At 40.7% G+C, this 22787-nt stretch overlaps 3 protein-coding genes across 6 annotated transcripts; 1 reads left to right on the top strand and 2 right to left on the bottom strand.

Annotated features, from left to right (window-relative positions):
* Positions 1–308: 308 nt before the first annotated feature.
* Positions 309–10659, top strand: rilpl1 (Rab interacting lysosomal protein-like 1). Of its 3 annotated transcripts, XM_058412385.1 has the most exons (9): positions 309–840; positions 1900–2050; positions 4036–4154; positions 4898–5140; positions 6621–6770; positions 7319–7470; positions 8590–8694; positions 9146–9233; positions 10439–10659. In XM_058412385.1, exons 1-9 carry the CDS (start codon positions 553–555, stop codon positions 10442–10444), a joined length of 1302 nt encoding a protein of 433 aa, XP_058268368.1. In that variant the 5' UTR covers positions 309–552; the 3' UTR covers positions 10445–10659. The 3 variants fall into 3 exon arrangements, with proteins under 3 accessions (XP_058268368.1, XP_058268367.1, XP_058268370.1); XM_058412384.1 differs by lacking the exon at positions 9146–9233 and having other exon boundaries at positions 310–840; XM_058412387.1 differs by lacking the exons at positions 6621–6770; positions 9146–9233 and having other exon boundaries at positions 311–840.
* Positions 10660–11638: 979 nt separating this feature from the next.
* On the bottom strand, positions 11639–13724 carry snrnp35 (small nuclear ribonucleoprotein 35 (U11/U12)). 2 transcript variants are annotated; one of them, XM_058412388.1, is made up of 2 exons: positions 13425–13724; positions 11639–12654 (listed from the first exon to the last, which is right to left on the bottom strand). In XM_058412388.1, the coding sequence occupies exon 2, from the start codon at positions 12639–12641 to the stop codon at positions 11847–11849; it is 795 nt and encodes a 264-aa protein (XP_058268371.1). In that variant the 5' UTR covers positions 12642–12654; positions 13425–13724; the 3' UTR covers positions 11639–11846. The 2 variants fall into 2 exon arrangements, with proteins under 2 accessions (XP_058268371.1, XP_058268372.1); XM_058412389.1 differs by lacking the exon at positions 13425–13724 and adding an exon at positions 13212–13294.
* Positions 13725–14308: 584 nt separating this feature from the next.
* kmt5aa (lysine methyltransferase 5Aa) lies at positions 14309–20889 on the bottom strand. Its single transcript, XM_058412773.1, has 7 exons — positions 20613–20889; positions 18224–18377; positions 17866–18097; positions 16543–16630; positions 16331–16390; positions 16053–16243; positions 14309–15133 (listed from the first exon to the last, which is right to left on the bottom strand). Exons 1-7 carry the CDS (start codon positions 20619–20621, stop codon positions 14923–14925), a joined length of 945 nt encoding a protein of 314 aa, XP_058268756.1. The 5' UTR covers positions 20622–20889; the 3' UTR covers positions 14309–14922.
* Positions 20890–22787: the final 1898 nt, after the last annotated feature.

Below are 22787 nucleotides of genomic sequence, written 5' to 3'. Positions count from 1 at the left end.
GTAATGTAATGTCTGTCTAGCATGTAGTGTAGAAAAAAAAAAAAAAACACCACATCTGATATGGCTGCTGTTTATTATACATTCCTCAGTGGCACAGGTCCTTTGTTTTGTAGTAGAAAAAATCATGCCACTGTATTTTAAATTTTTGTCTCCCAGAAAACAAAAGGTAAATAACTGGACTATTTACCTATCATTAAAAGCTATTTGTGTAATTTATAGTAATTTATATATATATTTTTAGTAACTCTGGAGTTGCTGTATTTTGACAGTTCTAACTGATGCCATTTCAACTCGTTGGTGTCGCTCGCGCATGCGCACGAACTGCGGCAGTTTCCACTGGAAGACATCGGGACGAAAAACGGGACGGCGATGGGACAACTATTATTATCGTTAAATTTAGTCTCTGTAACAGCCAGTGTGACCGCTACGACCGAAAATATGACATTACAAGTCGTGTGAGTGCTTCGTCACACTTGTCCGGTTGTTTACGCGTAGAGAAAAACGGAAAAAGTTTCGAAAGGAAATAGAGCAGGGCGGTGGGAAGCGACAGTCATGGAAGGGTTTGGATCGGCGCTGGAGAAAAACGTGGCGGATTTAACCGTGATGGACGTGTACGACATAGCAGCTGTGGTGGGCCAGGAGTTTGAGCGGATTATTGATCAGTACGGGTGTGAAGCCTTGGCGCGACTCATGCCCAAAGTGGTGCGGGTTTTGGAGATCCTGGAGGTGCTGGTGAGCCGCAACAGCATCAGTCCGGAGACCGAGGAGCTGCGACTGGAGCTGGATAAACTTCGTCTGGAGCGACTGGACCGACTGGAAAGGGAAAAGAAACACAAAAAGGTAGAACCGGCTTCACTAGGCTGAAGAGGTATTGTCGAGGAACGTGATAAACGTCTTTCTTTAAGACTTAACAACAGGTGCGAATTCCGTACAATGTAGTTGCCGCCTTTTGTTGTTGTCCCGGTGACGATATTAATGACCAGAGCAGAGGGGGACTTCCTGTTTATGACCGGAAATAGAAATGTTCCGTGGCGGATTTCTGAAACCGCATCCTAATCGATATACACTGCGCCTGAGAGTGGACAGAGGGGAAAAAGGGGCACTTTTCCCACTTTGTCATTGCTGTAGGACACATTGATGTGTCCTTTACCTAGAAAGGAGCATGAAAGTTTAACCTTAAATAATACTGGTCATTAAAATAAACACCTCCCTCCTGCACTGTTTTTTTTTTTTTTTACAGGAATTCTACCTGAAACTTTTTTCCTCCACAGAGAAAATCTCTAGGTTTTACTCAGATAGACAAACACACACTTCCAGACAAGGATGCTAAACTGTATCTTCCCTCACAGTGTACACATTTTGCACCTTTCCTGTATGCAGCTTAAATCATATCTAAAGCTACACTATATCTACATTTCCAGGTAAAAGATACTTAACGGCACAAAAGATGATACAAAGAAAGTTTTCGTAAAATAAGCATAAAAATCCCACGACACATCATATAGTGTACCTTCAAGGTTTTACACTAAAAGGAAATTACAGTGCATTTGTGTAGATTTAATCACTTTTCGCATTTTCAGGTGAATAAGTCTCATTTTACTACCGATGTTTTGGCACATAGGTAAAAGGTACATAATAAATGTACAAAAATTGTCAGTTTGAAGGTACCACCCCAACACCTTGGAAAGGTACAGCTGTTCCAAAGAGTTGTCTTTCTGGATAAACCCTCGAGTTTCTTTCTGAAAGTTTAGAAACCCCAGAGTGTAGTGTAAGAGGTCGGTTTGTATTTGGATGACATGAATGGAGAGGATGTTTTACATGTCAGTCATGACAATTTGAAGGGTGTGTGTATTTTAAAGGCACCTCACAGTGATGAGATTCTGCTGTGTTTGTACACAGGAGCTGGAGTTGGTCGAGGATGTGTGGCGAGGGGAAGCCCAAGACTTGTTGTCTCAGATTGCCCAGCTGCAAGAGGAAAACAAGACCCTCCTCAACAACCTGTCACTCAAGGACTACCCAATGACAGAGGAGGATGTTCAGAGACAGGAAGGTAATTTACATGAGCTTCCTAGAGCGACTCTGCAGCTGCATCTGTGTTTTGAATAGAGGGACTCTTGTGCACCGCGCTCCTGGTTTCAACGCAGGGAGGCCACCGAGGGAAGGAAGTTTACGAATACGCGGATCCTGAGTCGCTGGTTGCGATATAGGCTTAATTCCTCGTTTACACTTTCCAAACGATCATACAAGCAAGCAAAAAGCACTCATGGTAAATACCCCTAGCTGCAGACACACTCGTTCTCTCTTATCTATTTAGAGATGGACAAAAGACCTTCAGCCAGGCCACACAAAGGAGTCCTTCTGTGTGTAACTGAAGGGAAGCCAAGATGCGTGTACTGCAGTAGCAGGCAAGCCTGGGGAGACACAGAGATTCCTCAGTGCTCATTACAGTCGCACGTGCCTCGTTTCAGAGCTCTGTCAACCTGCCTGATGATCCGTTAGTGATCATTTTACATGCTGTGGTAAATTTTTAATATTAAGAACCCTATTAATGTAATAACATACTGTCACAGACAGAACCGTAATGCAGCACATTAGTATGGAAGGTGAAAATAATTTTAACACTATATGTGATAAAATAAAAAAAGTGACTCTAGTAATGCCTGCTGGAAATTACTTTGTGTCAGCAGAAATATATTTCTAAACAAAACTGATTTAGTTATTGCTTGATGTCTTGTGATCAGTGAAGTGTTTTCTGTGTGTGTTTGGACATATATGTTTTGACAGTGAGGGTGCCAATTTTTGTGCCATGTTTAGTTTAATTGAACGTTACATTTCTGTCCTGTTTTCTAATTAACATTTAAATGAAAATTATTTCCATGCGCATTTTATTCATCTGATGAGGCTATTAGATGAAGAAAGAAGAAAGCCTTTGTTTGTCACAAATACTTTACATTACAGTACAAAAAAAAGATTTTCTTCACATCCAAAGCCTGTCAGTGTCCGAGCATAGGGTCAGCTGTGATACAGCGTTCCTGGAGCAGAGAGGGTTTAGGAGCCTTGGTCAGGGGTGCTGGGGTTTGAACTCCTAACCTTATTTGAACTCCTTGATCATCACTAACACACATGGAGAACACAACACAATTCTCCATTTTTCCTCCATTATTTTGGTGCTAATATGTACAGTAAGGCACATCACCTCTTCTGCGTCCCACAGCATTCCCTTGGGACTCATGTTACACGTGTCTTTTATCATTTAACAGGCTAAAACCCACACACAGGTCACTTCACTACCTGAACAAATGTGACCTGAGTACTAGTCGCATTCATGTTCACAGGAATCGAGGCACAGAATCACAGTAATGTGACATCTTTCACATTACCAATTTTTTTCTTGGCCTGTTTTGAACTAAACTGTTAGTGTAAAAGCCTTCATAAAGTCCAGTCACTTATCCAGTACATGCAGGGAGAGTTATGTTTAAACCAAGTGAGTTATTTTTGTGTCAGTGGCTGACTTGCTGTGTGTGTGAGTGTGTGTGAGTGTGTGTGAGTGTGTGTGAGTGTGTGTGAGTGTGTGTGAGTGTGCGTGAGTGTGTGTGTAAATGCATCAGAGGTCCACTAACACAAATCTATTTTAAGTCCACCAGCAGTTGAGCTTGAAGAGGACTTACATGACTTTGAGTATCGCATCTCAGAGTGCAGCATATTGCCAGTTTTCTGTTAAAAATACTAGAAAGAACAAAGAACAACACATGCAAACAAACAGCAGACTACATACATGTCAAAGAAAACAAAAGCATATAATAAGATGAGCATTTGCCATTTATTTCATCTTCAGTATTCACAAGAGAGGCCCGGACTTGTGCAGGCACATGCAAAACTATTGAAATGTATTTACATCTGGCTTTCCGTCCATGTTTTTTCACAATGAGGAGAATTCAGTGACTCAGCGCTCATGCTGTGATTTCATCTCCCAACCTTCAAGTAGTATTAAAGCTTTATCTAAAACGAATACGTTTTTTTCCTCTGGGTTGCCAGGTATGTCAGAAAGGGAGAGGCAAGTGATGAAAAAGCTAAAGGAGGTGGTGGATAAACAGAGGGATGAGATTCGTGCCAAGGATCGAGAACTAACACTGAAGAATGAAGACATTGAAGCAGTAAGTGAGCACTTTTCCATTTCAGTTCACGTGAGTGAATCGTGTACCACCTCATGCCCTCAGCATGATTCATTTCCAGTGAATGGGAGGGACAGAAAAATTTTCCTACCTATCAGTCAGCATTACTGTTATTAAATCAGTGGGAGTGATCTTGATAGAGCACAGGGCCTTATCTGAGGCAGTTTTTGTAAAGTGTTTATTTACTTATAATTTCATCTCCAGAATCATTTTGGAAAGCCAGTAATCCACATCTATTACACCGTTGTTTAAACAAATGAGCACCATGGATGTTTCATGCAGTGTAATCCATCCATATGGCTGTTAAACATATGTCTTGTGTTTTTCTACAGTCTGTGCTAGAAAGAAATCAGCCCCAGCCTTTGCTTCATACCATTCTTTGTATTTCTTACTCATGACTGTTGGCAGGGGCAGCACAGTGGCTTAGTGGTTAGTTCTGTTGTCACAGCAAGAAGGCCCGGGTTCGAACAGGCAGGGGCCTTTCTGTGTGGAGTTTACATGTTCTCTCTGTGCCTGCGTGGGTTTACTCCAGGTACTCCGGTTTCCTCCCACAGCCCAAAAACCTGTACATTAGGTTGATTGGTAATTCTAAAATTGCCCATAGGAGTGAGTGTGTGTGGTTGTCTGTCTATATGTGGCCCTGTGATATCCAATGGATGGACTGTTGGTGGAGGTGTTGTTCTTGGTGTTCTGAGACTTTGCTGCCTCACACGTGTGTCTTCCAGCTGCAGCAGCAGCAGAACCGGCTGATGAAGATCAACCACGATCTGAGGCATAAGATCACAGTGGTGGAGGCTCAGGGCAAGGCTCTGATCGAGCAGAAGGTGGAGCTCGAGGCGTTCGCCCAGGCTAGGCAGCAGGAGCTGGTGAGCCTGAGGCAAGAGGTGTCAAGACTCCGAGAGCGTCTTCAGGGAGAGACGAAAAGCCCCGAAACCGAGGAGCCGCCTGCTCCACCGTCACCTGCTCAAGTACGTACTAAAACAACCTTCTCTACTGATGGAGCCGTAGACATCGCTATTTCTGGATACAAAGCTTGGTCTTCTCTGGTGAGCTTAGAGCATTAAGTCCAAGGGATTTTATTTGTTATGATCTTAAAGACATTTAATGTTTCTAGACACAGAATGCTGTTTATGGAATAACCTTTTTCAGACAAAAATAAATCTTCATTAGCATCTATTTCAATCCAATTTTTTTGTAATGACTTTTTGTAGTCACAATTTGAGCACAAAAAAAACCGCTTCTACTAGAGTATTAAATCCGATAGATAAAATTGATCATTTATTTATTTTGTTTTATTCAGCCTCAAAGAGTCATGAATAAATGTGTACAGGTTTCTGCCACATTTAATTATTTTATATAATCAATTATTTATAAATAATAGTTTTTAACTTTAATTAATTCCATAGATAAATTCTTTTGAATTAAGCTATTTAAAAAAGGCTTATTCATCATTAAAAGCTGAAATGTTTTTAATATTATAAACTATAATAATAAATTATTATTATAAATTATTTTATAATACTAAATTAGTCACATTAAAGATCCAGTGCTCTGTGTAAATATTTCTGGTGTCACATCCCAGAGCTGAAAATGATATGCTTATAATTTTGTTGGATTATATGTCATAAATTTACACAAATCTACACAAACACAGCCTATAATGATGAATAATAATATTCTGAGTTTGCGTAAGTATTTGCTCGTCATTATGAGCCATGTTCCCGCTGCCCTAAATGTGATGATGTCGCAAATCGAGACTGTTCACATCTACGTGACTGCAGTGAATCAGACAGTCGGTGTGTCAGAGACGAGATGAGGCTGAGCTGGTAGATAAATATAGCTGTGGTTTGGCCAGCGAGCTAGATAAACCTGACCTAGGGGCATTTAAAGGCACAGTTCAGTCAAACAATATGTGGGCTGGTGCTGTGCAGCATGATGTTAGGGTTTCACTGTAGGCTTTGTTAGCATTGTTTGATAGAACCTGTGCTTTTAATGAAGGAATAATAGTTTTGCCAGCATAGTATCGAGGTATTGAGGTCATTACAGGTCAAAGCTTTAATAGTGTTTAACCATTTTTTCAAATCATGTTGATATTTAAAGATTTGAATTGATATTGAAGTAGATATTTGAAGATGTTTTTTTTTTTTCATGATAATATTGCCCCTAGGTTAAAAGAGAAATACTTAAAGCACTGAGTGTCTACTTTCGTCTGAGCCATTGATCATCACTGTGGTGTGTGACATGAGAAAGAAATTCAATGCTGAACATGCTGGACACAACAAAACAGGCAGCAAAAAGAGTTCATCATTAAAGATTCATGGAGGATGTCGTTCTAATGCTTTCATAAAAGCAGCATCATAACACTCAGAACAGTACATAACATTATGATAAATCACTCAGACCGACTCTTCATACCCTTGTCTTATTAATGGCCTTGTCTTGGGTCAGAATTTATTCTCCGAGCTCAAGCAGTCATGCAATCCTCCGCTGTCCCTGGCCCCACGTAACCGCCATGTGCTTACCGACGACAATGCAGTGGAGGTGGACGATGAGGATGATGTGGAGGATGATGTGGAGGAAGAAGCTGTTTTGTTATGGGTAAACGTTTAGCATACCAGGGCTGCACGGTTTGAGACTAATTTGCAACGATCCTGCAGTGAATACCAGTGCTGCTGCTGTTCTTATTCGAGCTAGCTTATTCATTAGCTAATCTGTTCAGTGAAGAAAGTGTGTGTGCGCATGTGTGTGTGCATGTGTGTGTGTGCGTGTGTGTTAGCAAATCAGCTGCAGTGTTCAGGGTGTGGTGAACACGAGCCTGTATTGGGTCGTTAGGGTGGTGAGTGTGAATGCAAAAGAGTTTTTCATCCAGTCATCAGCGTGTGTGTGTGTGTGTGTGTGAATGAATACTGGGACAATGAAAGCGAAGACTGTTATTGTCTACAGTAAATATTTGCCATGCACATGAATTATATATCCATACAGTCACATTATGAATCATGATGGATGGATGTACAGTAAACAAAGTTTTTTTTTTTGCATCCACTAATCAGACTAACCTGTGCATCTTTGTGGAACGAGAGCTGATACAGCAGACTCTCAGTGTGGAGCTGCTCCTGACTTTCCTTTCCTCTCGTTCCTCTTGACAGGAGGCGTTGTCCGAGGAAGAAGCGGGTTTGGATCCCAAAGATCCGAACCGACCACGCTTCACTCTGCAAGAGCTGCGAGACGTCCTGCATGAGAGGAACGAGCTGAAAGCCAAAGTGTTCATGCTGCAGGAGGAAATTGCCTATTACAAAAGGTCAGCCATTTCGCCTCGGGATTGGTAAATTAATTATTCATGAACAGACAGGTTTCACTTAGTTCAACATAAGGATGACTTACTAGAAGTGCAAAACAAAATAACAAATTCAAAACACAACAACAATTCAGACAAACAGGAAAAGCTAGGTATAGTTTGCGAATTGAATCCTTACCACTGATTGGACGAGACATCTGTCACTCAAGGTATACAAGAAGTACGGAATTGTGTATCTAACTTTATTTCTTGTACATGTGTGGAGTCTTCACTTTAAATAATTTTTTTTCGATAGTGCAACTTTAAATCTTTTAAAGAAAATAAACATATTTATAAGAATATTCAAGTTCATTCAAGGCTACTTTGAGGATGTACTGATACTGATAACGTATCATGGCATAAAGATTAGCTTGCGATGTCTAAAAACACACCTAAAGGACGCAGGAATGTTTAGAAGACCAAACTATTCCAGATTAAAGGATGTAAGGAGCATTATAAGAGCAGAGCTGTGTTCATTTACACACAAATCAACGTTCTACTGCCGTAGCCCGCTGTACTTCATGTATATCCTGAGTGACAGATTTCTTTTTCTGGTTTGTCTGGATTGTCGTTGCGTTTTTGGATTTGTTATTCAGTTTTCCGACGTATTCAGTTTTCCGAATATTTGATCAAAATGTACTAATAATAAATAATATCAAAACAAAAAACACACCACATGTGTTGTAACCTATTGTATGATTTTGACAAGGTATTAAATATATATAAAAAAATATATAACATGCTGTTATAGGAAATGATTGCCAGACTTTTTATCCATTTATAGTTACAGTAAGAAAGTAGTTCCTGTTATCACTTGTGCTATAAACAGACCTTCCTTCACCAGCCTATTTTTCTGCATCTCAAAAATAATTGAGAAATTTTTTAAAAACCCTTCAGCTCTTCCTGTTACAAAACACTGAACACGTGCACATAAATGAGTGTCCTTGATTATGTTACTGTAGAAACGGCAGCGTGATTTGCGCCACTGCAGCGCCGACCAATAAGTGACGCTGATTCATTCAGAAGTCAATAGGGTTCTATTTTTTGATTCACCGATAAACCTGTGTGTTCTCTTTTCTCCAGTGAAGAGCAGGAAGATGATGCACACCCGCCCACTCCGGACCCTTCGCCTACTCTCAGGCCTCGCTCCCGAACCGGTGCCCAGCCAGAGTCTGGCATAAAGCGCTTGTGCGTACAACAAAGTTCCTCCTACTTCTTCTTAGGGCTTGCTTCTCTCAAACACACACCACATACACACACACATATACATATATACATTCACAGAGTAGCTCATATTTCCTCTTTATAAACCCCATATTGCTCCTTACAAGCACGTGCAGTCCATATTGCAGAGCAAATGGCAATAAACATCCGTTACTGATGTCTAGGTTCTGGTGTTCTAACTCCACTACTCTGTTTGGATGTTTTATGTTTTTTTGCACACTTGTCCCATGATCATTATTGATCCTGGTGTCAGTGGAGCATTCTGGGTAATATTGTATGTACAGAGTCATGTGTAGTACTTCCCCAGACAGAGGAGGTATTTTTTCAGGCAGATGTCCAGTTTTAGCAAGAGCAGTTTTGTGGTTTCTGTTCCCTCATTTGCTCAACTCTCCGTGTCTGTGCCTTTCTGCAACAGGATCTTCACAGCCATTATGCCGATGGTGGCGGCTGGCTTGATTGCAGATGACCCCACTTTACAGCCAATCAGACGACTTGTTTCTCTTGTACGGCCCTTTTTCATTGACCTTTGTGTTCTGATTTTAACACCTTACCATAGCCTAGCATGAGTTGGTTTTTTTTTTTTTTTTTTTTTTTTTTTTGCCACTGCATGCCCTTCCTTCCTTCCTTCCCTCCTGATCTCTCATTGAAGAATATTCTGATTGGCTGATTGTGGGGTTGGTGCTGTCTGGAGTTTGTTAGCAGGAAGGCCGTTAGAATCAGCCAGTCAGAATGAAAAAAATAAAACAGCATTTCCTCTTCGTCTGGTCAGCTCACACGCTAACACTTGTGACTTAACCCTGACCCACTGCCTCACTAAGGATTTTAAAAAGCCTAACAATGATTAGCCCAGCACTATTCTGTGCATTTCCTGGTGTGACTCACTATCACATGGATGGCTGAAATGTTTGTGTGAAGTGCTCACTCGATCTAGATGGAAGTCACAGGATGATTCAGTAATTGAGGATGCTACGTTTAGACAGCTTTCATTCTACATAAGCATGCTTTTCCGATCAAACAGTTTAGTGGAATGGAATCCCGGTGCTTTTCTGATCTCTGGTTGCATTTTGCAATTTAAATTCATAACAAAGTGGGGCTTTATAGAATAGAATTAGTAAATTATAGTTGACTAGTTGGCCATCTTGCAGTATAAGGACACCTTTTAATGAGTTACTTATTTGTGTTTGATTACTTTCAACCTGTAATCTTGACCAAGTAGTTAAAAACATTTCTCACAGAAGCTTGGAGAGAATCGGCTCAGTTAATAACATCAAGTACGTGTTGAATCCGGATCAGATATCTGCTGACACTTATGCTGCCTTCATGTGCTGTCAGAAATGATCCTATGTCTCACTACTGAAGCGATAATTACGAGTAGGTTCACGTTCATATGCCTCGATGTCGGAAAGAACGTGAAATACGGATGACTTCAAGGTCATTCAGACGTGTTTATATATTTTTTTCTTTTATTTTGACATCAAAATCTGCTACTATCACTCTGTTAGTAGTTCAGTACTGAAACTGTACTCTCTTCCACAATGTTGAAAGTTTAGGACTGGGTTTCAAAAATTTCCCAGTCGTAAATACGACTAGTAAGTGCAACGTCCTAGTGGGAAACTTGTAATTCCTGTAGCATGTGAAGGCAGCATTAGAGCTTGAATGTCACGACTATACAGTGAATTGCAACGTCTCGTCTTTCTCTCCCTTTCAGGTTTAGCTTCTTCTCCCGGGACAAGCGGCGCAGCTCGCAGCGAGGCATGGCGCAGTTTGACGACGGCTACAGCCCCTGGTCCCGCAAAGACGACGTGTACACAGAGCAAGCCCAGGAAGCTTTACAGCACATGTAACCCACTGAACACTGACAAAAGCACAAAGCCCCCTGCTAATCCCTAACACCCCTGCCCCATCCCACCCACCACCACCACCTACACCTGCAATGTCATGAGCAATACATAAACACCACTGTTCCAGTCACATTTTTCCCAGCAAGCTGTCATTAGCGAATAAAGACAAAAAGGGAAACACAGACATGGCTACACTTCCAATGTTGACGTCGACTGACAAGATGGAGACGTCAGGCTTAAGTTTTAAGTTGTTTTATGCGTGTTTGGAATTTAGGATAGCACTTGCAGTCATGAGGACAGCAAAGGAGGCCATGTTGATGTGCCTTGAGTAGCGTTTCGATCAATAAGGGCACGTTATCATGTACATTCAAATTGAATAATGAAATGAAGCATTGCGGTTTTTATTGTTGTAAAGAATATGCCCATAATGGGATGGTGCGTTGCCAATACAAGGTGGCGTTTTCCAGGTTTAAACTGAAATTTTGCACAGATTATGGTTCTGGGGGAAAGAAAAAACACCATGGAAATGGTAGATAAGTGTTAATACTAAATTCTGCTATAGAAATGATATAAAGAGGAGCGTCTGGACTTTCCAGACTCTCGCAAGATGTTCTTCACCAGCTGTTTCTGTATTCTTCTGATGTGTGTGGTGCTTTATACCAGCAGTCTTACAGCTGTTTAGTCAAAGCATGAAAATGCCAAATGCAGTTACAGCAACGTACTGACAAAAGCTTTTTTGTGAGCATGGAATTCTCTCCAGTGAGTTAAAAAAAAAAGAAAAAAATAACATGCATCCTTGTGTGGGTTTGTAAAAAATTTCAGGACTTTAGCAACAATGAATGTTTCTCACTACAGATCTTTAATGAAGGATAATGAAGAATGCGGCATAATTTCATCTCATTGGCCATTAAAATATTTTATACATCGCACTATTGTTGTGGCTTTTCTTCATATAATTCAGAGAAAAGAAGTTAAAACAATTGAGTATCTATCACTGTTCTTTAGATCATCTGAAATGAATGCAGGATCCTGGTTAATGTAACAAGCACATGTTGCAAATTAAACACAACTTGGTCATTTAATTGAATATATTTCACCATGTGATCACAAACACAGTGGAGTCTTTCTCCTGAGACTAAACTAAGGACCCGTTTTGCCTTTTTCTAACCCTGAAATTTACTCCAGATGTTCTCCTGCCTCTCATGAGTCTATCCTAGTCTTCACCAGACTTGTGAGTGTGTTAACGGAGAAAGCAACGTTCGTCAAGTCCAAACATCATCGTTTATCCGAATCTTTGTAAGAGTCCCGATATCTGCGTTCATCCTTTCCTCGGTTGGATTCTCTGTCATTACTCCTGTCTCTGTGTCGTCTGGAGTCTCTCCTGTCTTTATGGTGATCTCTACCACCTCGCTCGTTCCCTCGTTCCCAGTCGTCCCTCCAGTTCCGTTGTTTCCTGTGCTCTCTGTCCCTGCCGGGAGACATGTCTCTTCTCTCATCTCGCGCTCTCTCCTCTCGCCCTCCATCTCCGTCTCTCCACCGGTCACCCGGTCTGGGCATCACAGCGGGTAGGTTTATGGGTCTCCTGAACGGTCTGTCCCTGCCGCCGAACCTCAACTGTCCCGACTCTTTCTTTCCTCCCAAGCCACCACCGAGTCGGCGTGGTATCCAGCCCTGCAGTGTGCGCTCCTGTTCAAAGTCCACAAAGAGCTCGTGCTGGTCTACGACCATCTTGTTGCCATCTCTCCATGCTCTCATTAGAGAACGCTCCTCCTTATACTCTATGAAGGCGTAGCCCTTGGAGAAGCCGGTAACTGCGTCCCGGACGAGCCTCACTTGTCGGATGTCGCCGAATTTGGAGAAAACCATGCGAAGGTCTTCTTCGGTTGTTTTTTTGTTGAGTCGTGCAACAAAAAGTGTGAGTTGAGGGTCACCTGTTACACCTTTATTGGGCTGATAATGGGCGTTCATCGCCCGCCATATGGCCCGGTCATGGGGCTCGACGTCAGTGCTGTCAATGCTGCCAGCCTTGAGGGGGTCGTAAACTTTCGCCAGAGGACTCCACTCGTTCATTTTCTCACAGGAGCTGAACAAGACATAAAACAAGCACAGCGTCTGATTAGATTTGTACAGGTTTAACAATCATTGCTTGTTAAAATAACCTAAAAAGCTAAACATAATTAATTATGCTTAATTTTTAAAAAAAATCCTTTACATTATTCGTTTGATTAAAATAAGAATGATGATGTTCAATGATAAACTCCCTCAGACATACTATTATGAAACAATTAGCAAATAAAGGTGATGGATTTACAATACATATGCAAGTCTTGTTTATTTTCGACAGCTGGTTGAGTAATAAACATATTTTGGGTGTATACACACTTGGGAATTTGGGTTGTGGAGATATTTCTAAACAACAGAACATTTTTAGACAGTAGTATGTAGCTTTAATAGCTATAACAGATAAGGAGCTAGGTGAAGAAATAATTGTTATTTAGTTCAAACTTAAAAACAGTGGAACTGAACACACAGGTTTAATGACAGAAAGTCAACAGCAACAAATATGTTAACGATTTTATTCAGAGAGTACAAACGGATTTTCTCTGACAGCCAGACGCTAGCTACAAACAAACTACAAACCTCAGAGACGCAGTGGCCGAATTCCAAACGCCTTTGTATTAAATATTAGTGCACTACAGAGTGTGGAGAAGACTTTCATCACCTAGTGCACAATTCAACATACAACCAACACGTAAACAGAGCTGCAGCACGCAGATAAAACCTTAAACAAACCAACCAACCATGTACAGCTTCTCAGAAATAATTGTGATTGAGTGTAGAAACTGAACTTACTTTTAAAGAAGATGCATGAAGAAATAAAAACACAATAAATAAAAACACAAGGACACTTGCGGCTTATCCGAACTGTGCAGCAGGTTAAATAGTTCCGTGTAGAAACTCCTGTCGTGTAATTGGTCCGGGAGTCGGCGCGCTGTGTATTGTGTGGGTTAATATCGAGCATGGACTGAGATTTCAGTTAAAAACAGTTTAGATCCACCACATGGATCATAAACAAAATAGATAGAGTAAAGGCTTTATGAAGCATTTAGATTTTCTGGTGAGATAATTACATTTTTCGAGGATTCAATTGCTCACTGGTAGCCTCTAGTGTCCAAATATGTACAACTGAGTTGCATGTAAATCCCTCTCTCTCTCTCTCTCTCTCTCTCTTTCACACACACACACCCACCAATAAAGGCCTTAAAAGGTAGACTAGAACTTCAAATGAACGTCAAATAGAAAATATGGTTTCTTGGTTGTAAATGCTTACAGTACTTTTAGTTAATATCTACAAAATAAGTGTGCTTCAGCTGGACAGTGGTAGTAAATGGCCTCTGAGATTGAATACGCTCGTTAATGGTCAGAGAAGGCAACATGGTAGCCAAGCCGCTGTACAGTGTTAGGGTCGCCAGTTTGATCAGGTGACTGCCCATTTCATGTTTCACACATTTCCACCTGGGTTCTCCAATTTCACCCCACCCCACAAAAACACACCAGGGGTGGATTGGCTGCACTGAATTGCCCTTAGACATGAACGATTGCATGCACAGGGTGTCTTCACATCCATTGTTCCTGGGATAGACTCCGCTACTATCTTGGCAGGGCACTTAGATCAGTGGTCAGCGTACATTCTAACCCAGCATAACCTCAACACAAAAATGTAGACTAGACAAAAATTTTGCATAAAATCATTTTATTAAACAACGCTTCCATCCCAGCATCGAGAATCAGCTGAATAATCACGGGTCATTTTATTCTGAACCCTCAAAAAGAAGTTCAGATTTTTATTTTTTCAAAATCCATTATCACGCTCAACATCGTAAAACAGTAAGACTCCAAATTAAGTCGAGGGAAAGGGGGTACCTTCCAGTTTTCTTAAGCTTTTAAAACATGGCTCTTCTAAGCATCACTCGCATTCCACAGAATTGTTTGCACATCATAAATAGTTATTGCTAAGCCACTAAACTACTATACATTGGCTTAAGAAAACTCCTTATAAAAATGCAGAAAGTTTGACTATAACTGCATGCTTTGGAAGCACTGCTCTACCAAGTATATAAAACATACAAAAAAAAGAAGTGTCAAAACTAGCATGTCATAGCAGGATAAATATATTTTTTTTAAAAGTATCATGTAGGACGTGTGGAATATGTATCGTAACCTAAATGTGTAAGTCACTGATGAACACACCCAAACAAGTACTACCCCCTAAACATTCTCTTTTTGCTAAGGCAAGATTTACATTAAAAACTGGATTTTAAGAAACGAGCTGTTCCCTTCTCGAGATCTGTCAGTGTTTGAGCCACGGGTGAGCGGCTATAGAGGCTTTGCTTCGGTCTCCGTAGTCATACAGCAACTCTTCTCCCTCCTCTATATCTCGAGAGGCCACGAGGATCAGGTGAGGTATTCCATTGATGTCATGGAGTTTGGTCTGACAGTTGCCGTTCTTGCTGTGGTTGATTAGCCTTCCCAAGCGTTCAGTTTCCTTTGTGGCATCCACACTGTGGTGAAAAGGAACGAGAACAGTAAGCAGCTGTATGCTTTGACCACATCAGTGAGCTTTAAATAGGTGCATGCTAAATATCATTACTGATACAATTATGACATCAGGTGTGATGGAGGAACATTCATCCTGAACAACTTGCATATTAATCTTTCTAATGAACAGGGGCTCATTAGTAGCATTCCATAATTTATTTGGTAATGATATTAAAACTTTCATCCATTTACTCTTTGCTTACCAGGTTCCTATTTACCCATACTTAAATTTGTCATCAGAAATACTATTTGCTAGAGAGATTTAGAAAGTGCTATGCTTTCTCTCTACATAAGGAAATGATGCAGCAGAGCTTTAGTTCATTCGTCAATCCAGCTTATAGACTTTGCTAAAACAGATCAAGCTCTAAGGTTTCAACCTGTACACTAATACTACCATCAACATGGTGATTTGGTAGATCGCCACCAACCTGAGCTGAGCCTCTGACGTAACTCAACCTTTCTAACTAGGTGTTAAAACTTGGGAACATTCAGTGTTTGCTCTCTACTATCTCTACGCTGCATTTCTCATTAATTCAATCCTGATCATTGGAAAATGGTGAGAAAAGAAGCTCTTGCTCTTTGTATGAAACATTCACATACGAATCATTTATGTGGAAGTTGTTGAAAATTCCCACCTACTGAACATTACTGTAGATGGAGTCGAGATTTCCTTTAAAACATTTTCTGTGTTCATACACAGATCTGTGTTGCGTCACTCAATATTCCAGTCTTGTATTGATATGAGTTTTAAAAGTAGTTCATTACAATTTCCCCTCCCACACACAAAATAGTGTAAAAGTTGGTTTTATGACTTTGTAAAGGTCTTCATTTTACTACTCTGTCCTAGAAATGCCTAAAAGACGACGTGGTGTCATGACGTACCAATAGGTTTTGCTGAGATACTGGAAGTAGTACATGTAGCAGCCCGTATCAGGGTCTTGTGCGTATACAGCCTCCCTTTTTTTGGCGTCGGTTTGCAGCAACAAGTCGCCGTGATATTCCACTACGTACTGCCCTTTCTGGAAGCTTTGGGTGGCGAAGACTCCTCTTCCCTTTCCTTCAATGTACTTCACCTACAGAGAACAAGCGATCGAGTCCAGTTTAATCTCGACATTTGAATGGGCGTGCGTTTAACTTGGTTTTACATCATTTATGTTTACCATCATTCCGTCCTCAATCCCATTTGTGATCAGCTCATCTAAGTGTTTCTTCTGTTCACACTGTAGACACAAAACAGATGTGAGCAGGTGTGCATACACAGATATACTCCATGATCTAGCAGTCCAGGAGGAGCAGCATTCTGCACTCTTTCCATGCTGAAACACCACTAATAAACATTTTGATTACAAATAAAATTGCCATAATCGATCACCTTTAATTCAGTTTTGCTTTTCCGTGAACTTCTCCGAATGGGATAGTAATCGGTGACCTTTCGATTATTGGAATTCTTGCTCTCTGCACTGAACAGGGAAAGAAATGAACTTGCATGAATTACAATACACTGTATTATAAAGACAACAATACAGTGGCATAATAGACCTGTTTTACATTTTCTCACAGTTCACTTCCAACAGAGGCTCATTTAGTGTGATTTCACAAATATCCGACATCCAAATCAGAGTCAAATTAATACTTTCGGTTGCTTTATTATGGAAGGCTGAAATTGTAGTTTCATTTGTTAGAGAGAAATTTGATGACTGAATAAAAAATGTAAATAAATAACAAGGGAAAACATGATGCACAGATAATGCTCGTGTGTCCAACACATCAGTGCTCAGTTTAGTAGCCTTCATCCACATTTATATTTGGGGGGGGGGGGGGGCAACCCCATATGCGACCCCAATTGAACAGCCTCCTTTGGTCCCTTCTTACAAGTGACAATCCAGGACTGATACACTTTCACAGTGCAATTGAATTTGCTAGAATTCGTTTGTAAGATGCCCAAGCCCACCTCGGTCAGACACGGTTCAGAACACGCTGTTCTTGGCCTGCATCCAGTTGTGATTTTAACAAATGAACACACTAGGGTTCCATTTAAACAGATTAAACTCTTAGCACCTTACAGTCCTGCGATTATAACTCATGAGAATTAACTGCTGAGCTCATTTTATTTTCATTTAGGGAAATTGGAGTGCTGGTTACATCACTATTATTGTGCAGCCAAGGTTTGCGGGCATCCGAGTATGACATGCATGTGTGCTCGATGAACATCCCACTCTATATCTAGCCTACTCTTTACCATTATAATAAGCTTCACACTTCTTGAAAGACTTTCCACTAGAATTTAGAGCATGGCTGTGGGGATTGCATTCATTCAGACACAAGGGCATTAGTCATGTCCGATATAGGGTGAGGAGGTCTGGGGTGCAGTCAGTGTTCCAGTTCATCTCAAAAGGTGTTCAGTGGGGTTGAGTCAGAGCTCAGTGCAGAACACTCGAGATATTCCACTCTAAATGTATCAATGAGTGTCTTTATGGAGCTCGCTTTGTGCACAGGAGCAGTGTCACGCTCGAACAGGTTTGCACCTCTTCACTTCAATGAAAAGCTACCACATAAGAAATACTATACAACTATGGTAACAAGTTTGGTAGAAGGCACATGTGTGATCAGGTGTGCACAATTCTCTGTCTATACAGCTTATATTACCAACATTTAGAAAACAAAAACAAGCTTGAGAACTATAAGCTTCTCTCACACTCTCCCTGCAGACTTCCCCACTTTGACTTTACGGCAGCCGGCCTTCTTCAGACATGGTGCGCGAGTGTTTTTGATTTCTGGAGTGACTTCAGCTGGTGTGAGAAAATGGGCCTGCACGCGCTGCCTTGGCCTACTCTTTTCCTCTGCTTTGTGTTTTAAAGTTTGGAGGTCTTCATTTACAGCCATTGTGGGGAGAATGAGCTCTCCAGTTACAGTACTGCGTCTTTTGGCTGTGTGACAAAAGCAACAAGGTTAACACGCATTACAAAACCGTTCTTGCATAATTAACATACACTGGGAGATAAAAAAAATAAATAAAAAATTTAAAACTTAAAAAATGTTTTTTCCATACTTACAATTATTCGGAGTCTCAGTCTGTGTGCAAAATATCCTTGAGGATTTCTCCTCTTGGATGACCTGGACAGAGATCTCCTCATGATGCTGCTGTGCCTTTGACGGCTGGTGGCTCAAAAAACTGTGAAGTGTAGTGCGTCCATTGCATAATACTTCCTGAAACAAAAGATTGTGTTTTATTAGGATAATTTACCGATTAATAATGATAGGAAACTGCCTGTAGGAAAACATTTTAAGGTCACTCTAAAATCTATTGTAAAATGCATGGCTCTTTGAATAATCATTTACATATCCCAGCTCTCACCACCAAATGGTGATCAGATCAGACAGTGATCAGGAACTGTGAACAAGCTGACAGTTGGGGGTCGACTCCGGGGATCTTTCTCCCATTCAATGCTTTGTTTAAGACCATCACCAATAGGCTTTTGTATCATCACACCTTCAAGGCCTGCCCACTCAAGACCTTTTAAATGCAACACGTGCCTTTTCACTGGAGTTGATGACTGCAGTGCCACTGCAGTGTGTTCTGATCTCCAATAAATGAAATGAAACAGCCTTTATTTGTCACATATACATTACAGCACAGTGAAATTCTTTCTTCGCATATCCCATCCTTGGAGGTTGGGGTCAGAGCGCAGGGTCAGCCATGATATGGCGCCCCTGGAGCAGAGAGGGTTAAGGGCCTTGCTCAAGGGCCCAACAGTGGCAACTTGGCGGTGCTGGGGCTTGAACCCCTGATCTTCCGGTCAACGACCCAGAGCCTTACCCACTTGAGCCACCACTGCCAAGAATAAAAGATTCTTGCTGAACACAACCTCCAAGTCCCCTGGTTTGCTTCGGTGAATACACAACAAGCTTTTGTGCTTTAGAAGTAAATAAAATACAACTCGTAAAATAATGAAAGCTTTATTATTCTCTCTGGTTTAGCGTTGTGTAGATTGTAAGGGAAGGGGGGGGGCATCACACATGAGCCTAACAGGTGCATAAGCATAAATGGATTTAATAAAACAAGGGGCAGTTTTAACCATGTGCAAACACAGCACTCTGGAGGAAAATAAAGCTAGAGAGGAAACATCTTGGCTCTAGACCCTTTATGTAAATCCCCTGCACCTTCTTGAATATGCATCACTGAGTCAACATCATGGCACAACAACAAAAATTAAAAACACTTTCAATATTTAATAATCAAATCCAAAAACTAAAGAAAATGACATTTTTACATATTAAAGAAAATGACTGAACTGTAAGAAAACTAAATAAATCAAATTAAATAAATATTTAGTCACATTAGACAGCAGATAAAAATAAATTAAAAAAAAAAAAGTTAAAACATTAAGTCGTTATAATTTGCGAATGAAAATTATTGTAATTACATTATAAATTAAATTATAATTATTTTTCCCCCTGAGCATCTCTGACTTTCCGTTGTTTCCATGACACCACGCGATTTTTAAAAGAAAATCTTCCGGTGTAGACCACGCCCACTTCCGGCTCGGATCATAATAGGAACATTTTGATATTTGAGCATCAGATTTACTTCATGGCATTGTCTCATTTACTCTAACTTTTTTTCCATATTTGTTTTCTAGTTGAAACTAAAATGATCTGAAGACATCTCAATACACCCGTCCTTCAGTAACGGGACACATTTCTGAGTGATGTAGTAAGTATTAATTATGGTGCAGCTGAACTGAGGATTTCAGATCATATTGTTACCCCCTCACCTGAATGTCCAAGGTGGCATGTTAAATAAATAAAATAAAATAAAATAAATAAATAAATCAGAAGTCAGGACTATATGGGAGAACAATGGGAGAGAAGTAATATTGTGTATACAACTATTTGTCCAAGTAAATCCCCATACCTGCTTGGGTTTTAAATGATTTCTGAAGGTAAATAAGAAACCTCTTGAAATATAGAAACACTACATGTATTTAGAGACAGTGACGAAAACGATAAACTGAGTTTTTACATTTGTATTTTTATTAACAGAGGGATGGTGAGCTTGTTGTAAAACCATGAATGGATGCAGTTGTAGTTGTTGTCGGTAAACACGCCCACACAAACTACTGGGCCTGTAACTGTGACCACTTCTTAATAGATTAACTTTTATACATATCCCTTTATCGTAACGTGATTCAGTACACTATCTTTTTACTGAATATATAGTGATAAACAACAAGAAAAGAAACAACCCGCCCGTGCTAATGCACCGCTAAGTAACACAAACAATACACAACAATTAGCACGCTAGTTTGTTTGGGACACAACAGAGCTGTGACTAACAAGAACGAAAATGTGGATAAAAACGAATATTACTGCTGAATTTAAGACGCTATTTGTCAAACACTGAGTTTGGTGAATGGTGAGAAATAAAACATTATGACCTACCCCGTTCATCTCAGTCGTCTTTATCCTGCTGGCTTTCACCGAGGTTGTGGGTTTTGCGTTTAGGAGGCGAGCAAACACCTTATTTTCTATCCACACTGTTCCGCGTGCACACGGTGCAGGAAGAAGACATTCCAGTGTTACCTACAACAATACGTCTTTCCAGGCGCTAAAACATACATATATAAACTTTTTGCTGTTTCATTTGCAGTATCTCGCCTGAGTCAGTCTCTCACTTCCACGCCGCCATGTTTCTACTTTTGAAGTCATTGATGGGAGGAGAGACCATGTGAGCCTTTAAATGGAGGAGCCGCGAAATTTATCACCGACAGGTGGCGCTGTTCAGTCTGTTGTTATTGCTGCCTTCTGCTTCACATTCCCTCCATTTTCTCCCTAATTTGGCCAAGTGTTGAACTGAACAGATATCTGTGCCCACAAGAAAAGAAGATTTTCCCTGAAAAATCTCCTGTCCTGCACGCTTTAGTGTTTGTCCATTAGCTGATTAGTTGGATCTGCTGCATTAAAAATCATCCTATGTTATCATTTTACACAAAATCTGAAATTCTGGATTGAAAATTAATTTCGTGGTTTGCAATCTAAAATCTGAAATTTCATAAAGGTGTACAAATGAGCAGGCTGAAAGCTACATAAAAATAAATAATATACATATTCATTTTTCTGCTTGTGTGTACACCGATCAGGCATAACATTATGAGCACCGAGAGTTGAAGTGAACACCGGTTATCTCCTCATCATGGCACCTGTTAGTGGGTGGGATATATTAGACAGCAAGTGAGTATTTTGTCCTCAAAGTTGATGTGGTAGAAGCAGGAAAAATGGGCAAGTGTAAGGATTTGAGCGAGTTTGACAAGGGCTAAATTGAGATGGCTAGACGACTGGATCAGATCATCTCCAAAACTGCAGCTCTTGTGGGGTGTTCCCAGTCTGCAGTGGTCAGTATCTATCAAAAGTGGTACAAGGAAGGAACAGTGGTGAACCAATGACAGGGTCATTGCCGGCCAAGGCTCAGTGATTCACGTAAGGAGCGAAGGCTGGCTTGTGTGCTCCGATCCAACAGAGGAGCTACTGTTGCTCAAATTGCTCAAGAAGTTAATACTGGTTCTGACAGAAAGGTGTCAAAATGCACAGTGCATCACAGTTTGGGGTTGCATGACCGCAGACCAGTCAGGGTGCCGATGCTGACCCCTGTGCACCACCGAAAGCACAATGAGGACATGAGCATCAGAACTGGACCACAGAGCAATGGAAGAAGGTGGCCTGGTCTGATGAATCACGTTTTCTTTTACATCACATGGGCCAGGTGCATGTGCGTCTCTTGCCTGGGGAACACATGGCACCAGGATGCACTATGGGAAGAAGGCAAGCTGGCAGAGGCACTTTTATTCTGCTAGGAAACCTTGGGTTCTGCCATCCATGTGGGTGTTACTATGACCCGTACCACCTACCTAATCATTGTTGCAGAGCATGTACACCCTTTCATGGAAACTGTATTCCCTGATGGCTGTGGCCTCTTTCAGCAGGATAATGCACCGTGCCACAAAGCCGAAATAGTTCAGGAATGGAGCTTAGCTGAGTTTCCACTTGACAAGAAAACGTCTGCAAAAAGAAATAAGGAGGTGAAAAGAGTAGTAGTACGTTCACTTAACAAGCTCCTCATGCCTGGGGTTTATATAGGTCTGTTAAAAACCATGCCGAAAAGTTGAACTAGTTGCTTAAGATGCTAACAGCGCCACCGTCTGGGTGTTTTCTGTAGCCTTGTCGAAAATATATAATGTTCTTCCGTAATATCTGCGTATGTCAGACTTAATTGTTTTCAATTAAAAAAAACCCAAAAACAAACCGTTATATTTACAATCAAGAATAAAAGCACCAAGACGCCAATACACATTTTAACATTTTTTATAAAGACATTTATAGTTGCTTGACTAGTCGGTTTATGTTTTTAAAATAAAGAGAATTGTGGATTATTTATTTATTTAATGCAGTTATGGCTCTTTGAGAACTCCTGGCCAGAAAAAGGTAGAATACCCATAATGCACTTTTGAAGCACCATTTTGAACACGGCGATACATTACTGTGTTCAATCTGAAGTATGCAAACGTCAACTCCAACTTATTTGAATCGAACACACAAATAAATTGTGCTCCATTCATTGGA

The sequence above is a fragment of the Hemibagrus wyckioides genome, linkage group LG16 (assembly GCF_019097595.1).
Source record: "Hemibagrus wyckioides isolate EC202008001 linkage group LG16, SWU_Hwy_1.0, whole genome shotgun sequence".
NCBI classification, from domain to species: Eukaryota; Metazoa; Chordata; class Actinopteri; order Siluriformes; family Bagridae; genus Hemibagrus; species Hemibagrus wyckioides.
This window is presented reverse-complemented; position numbering and strand designations above follow the sequence as displayed.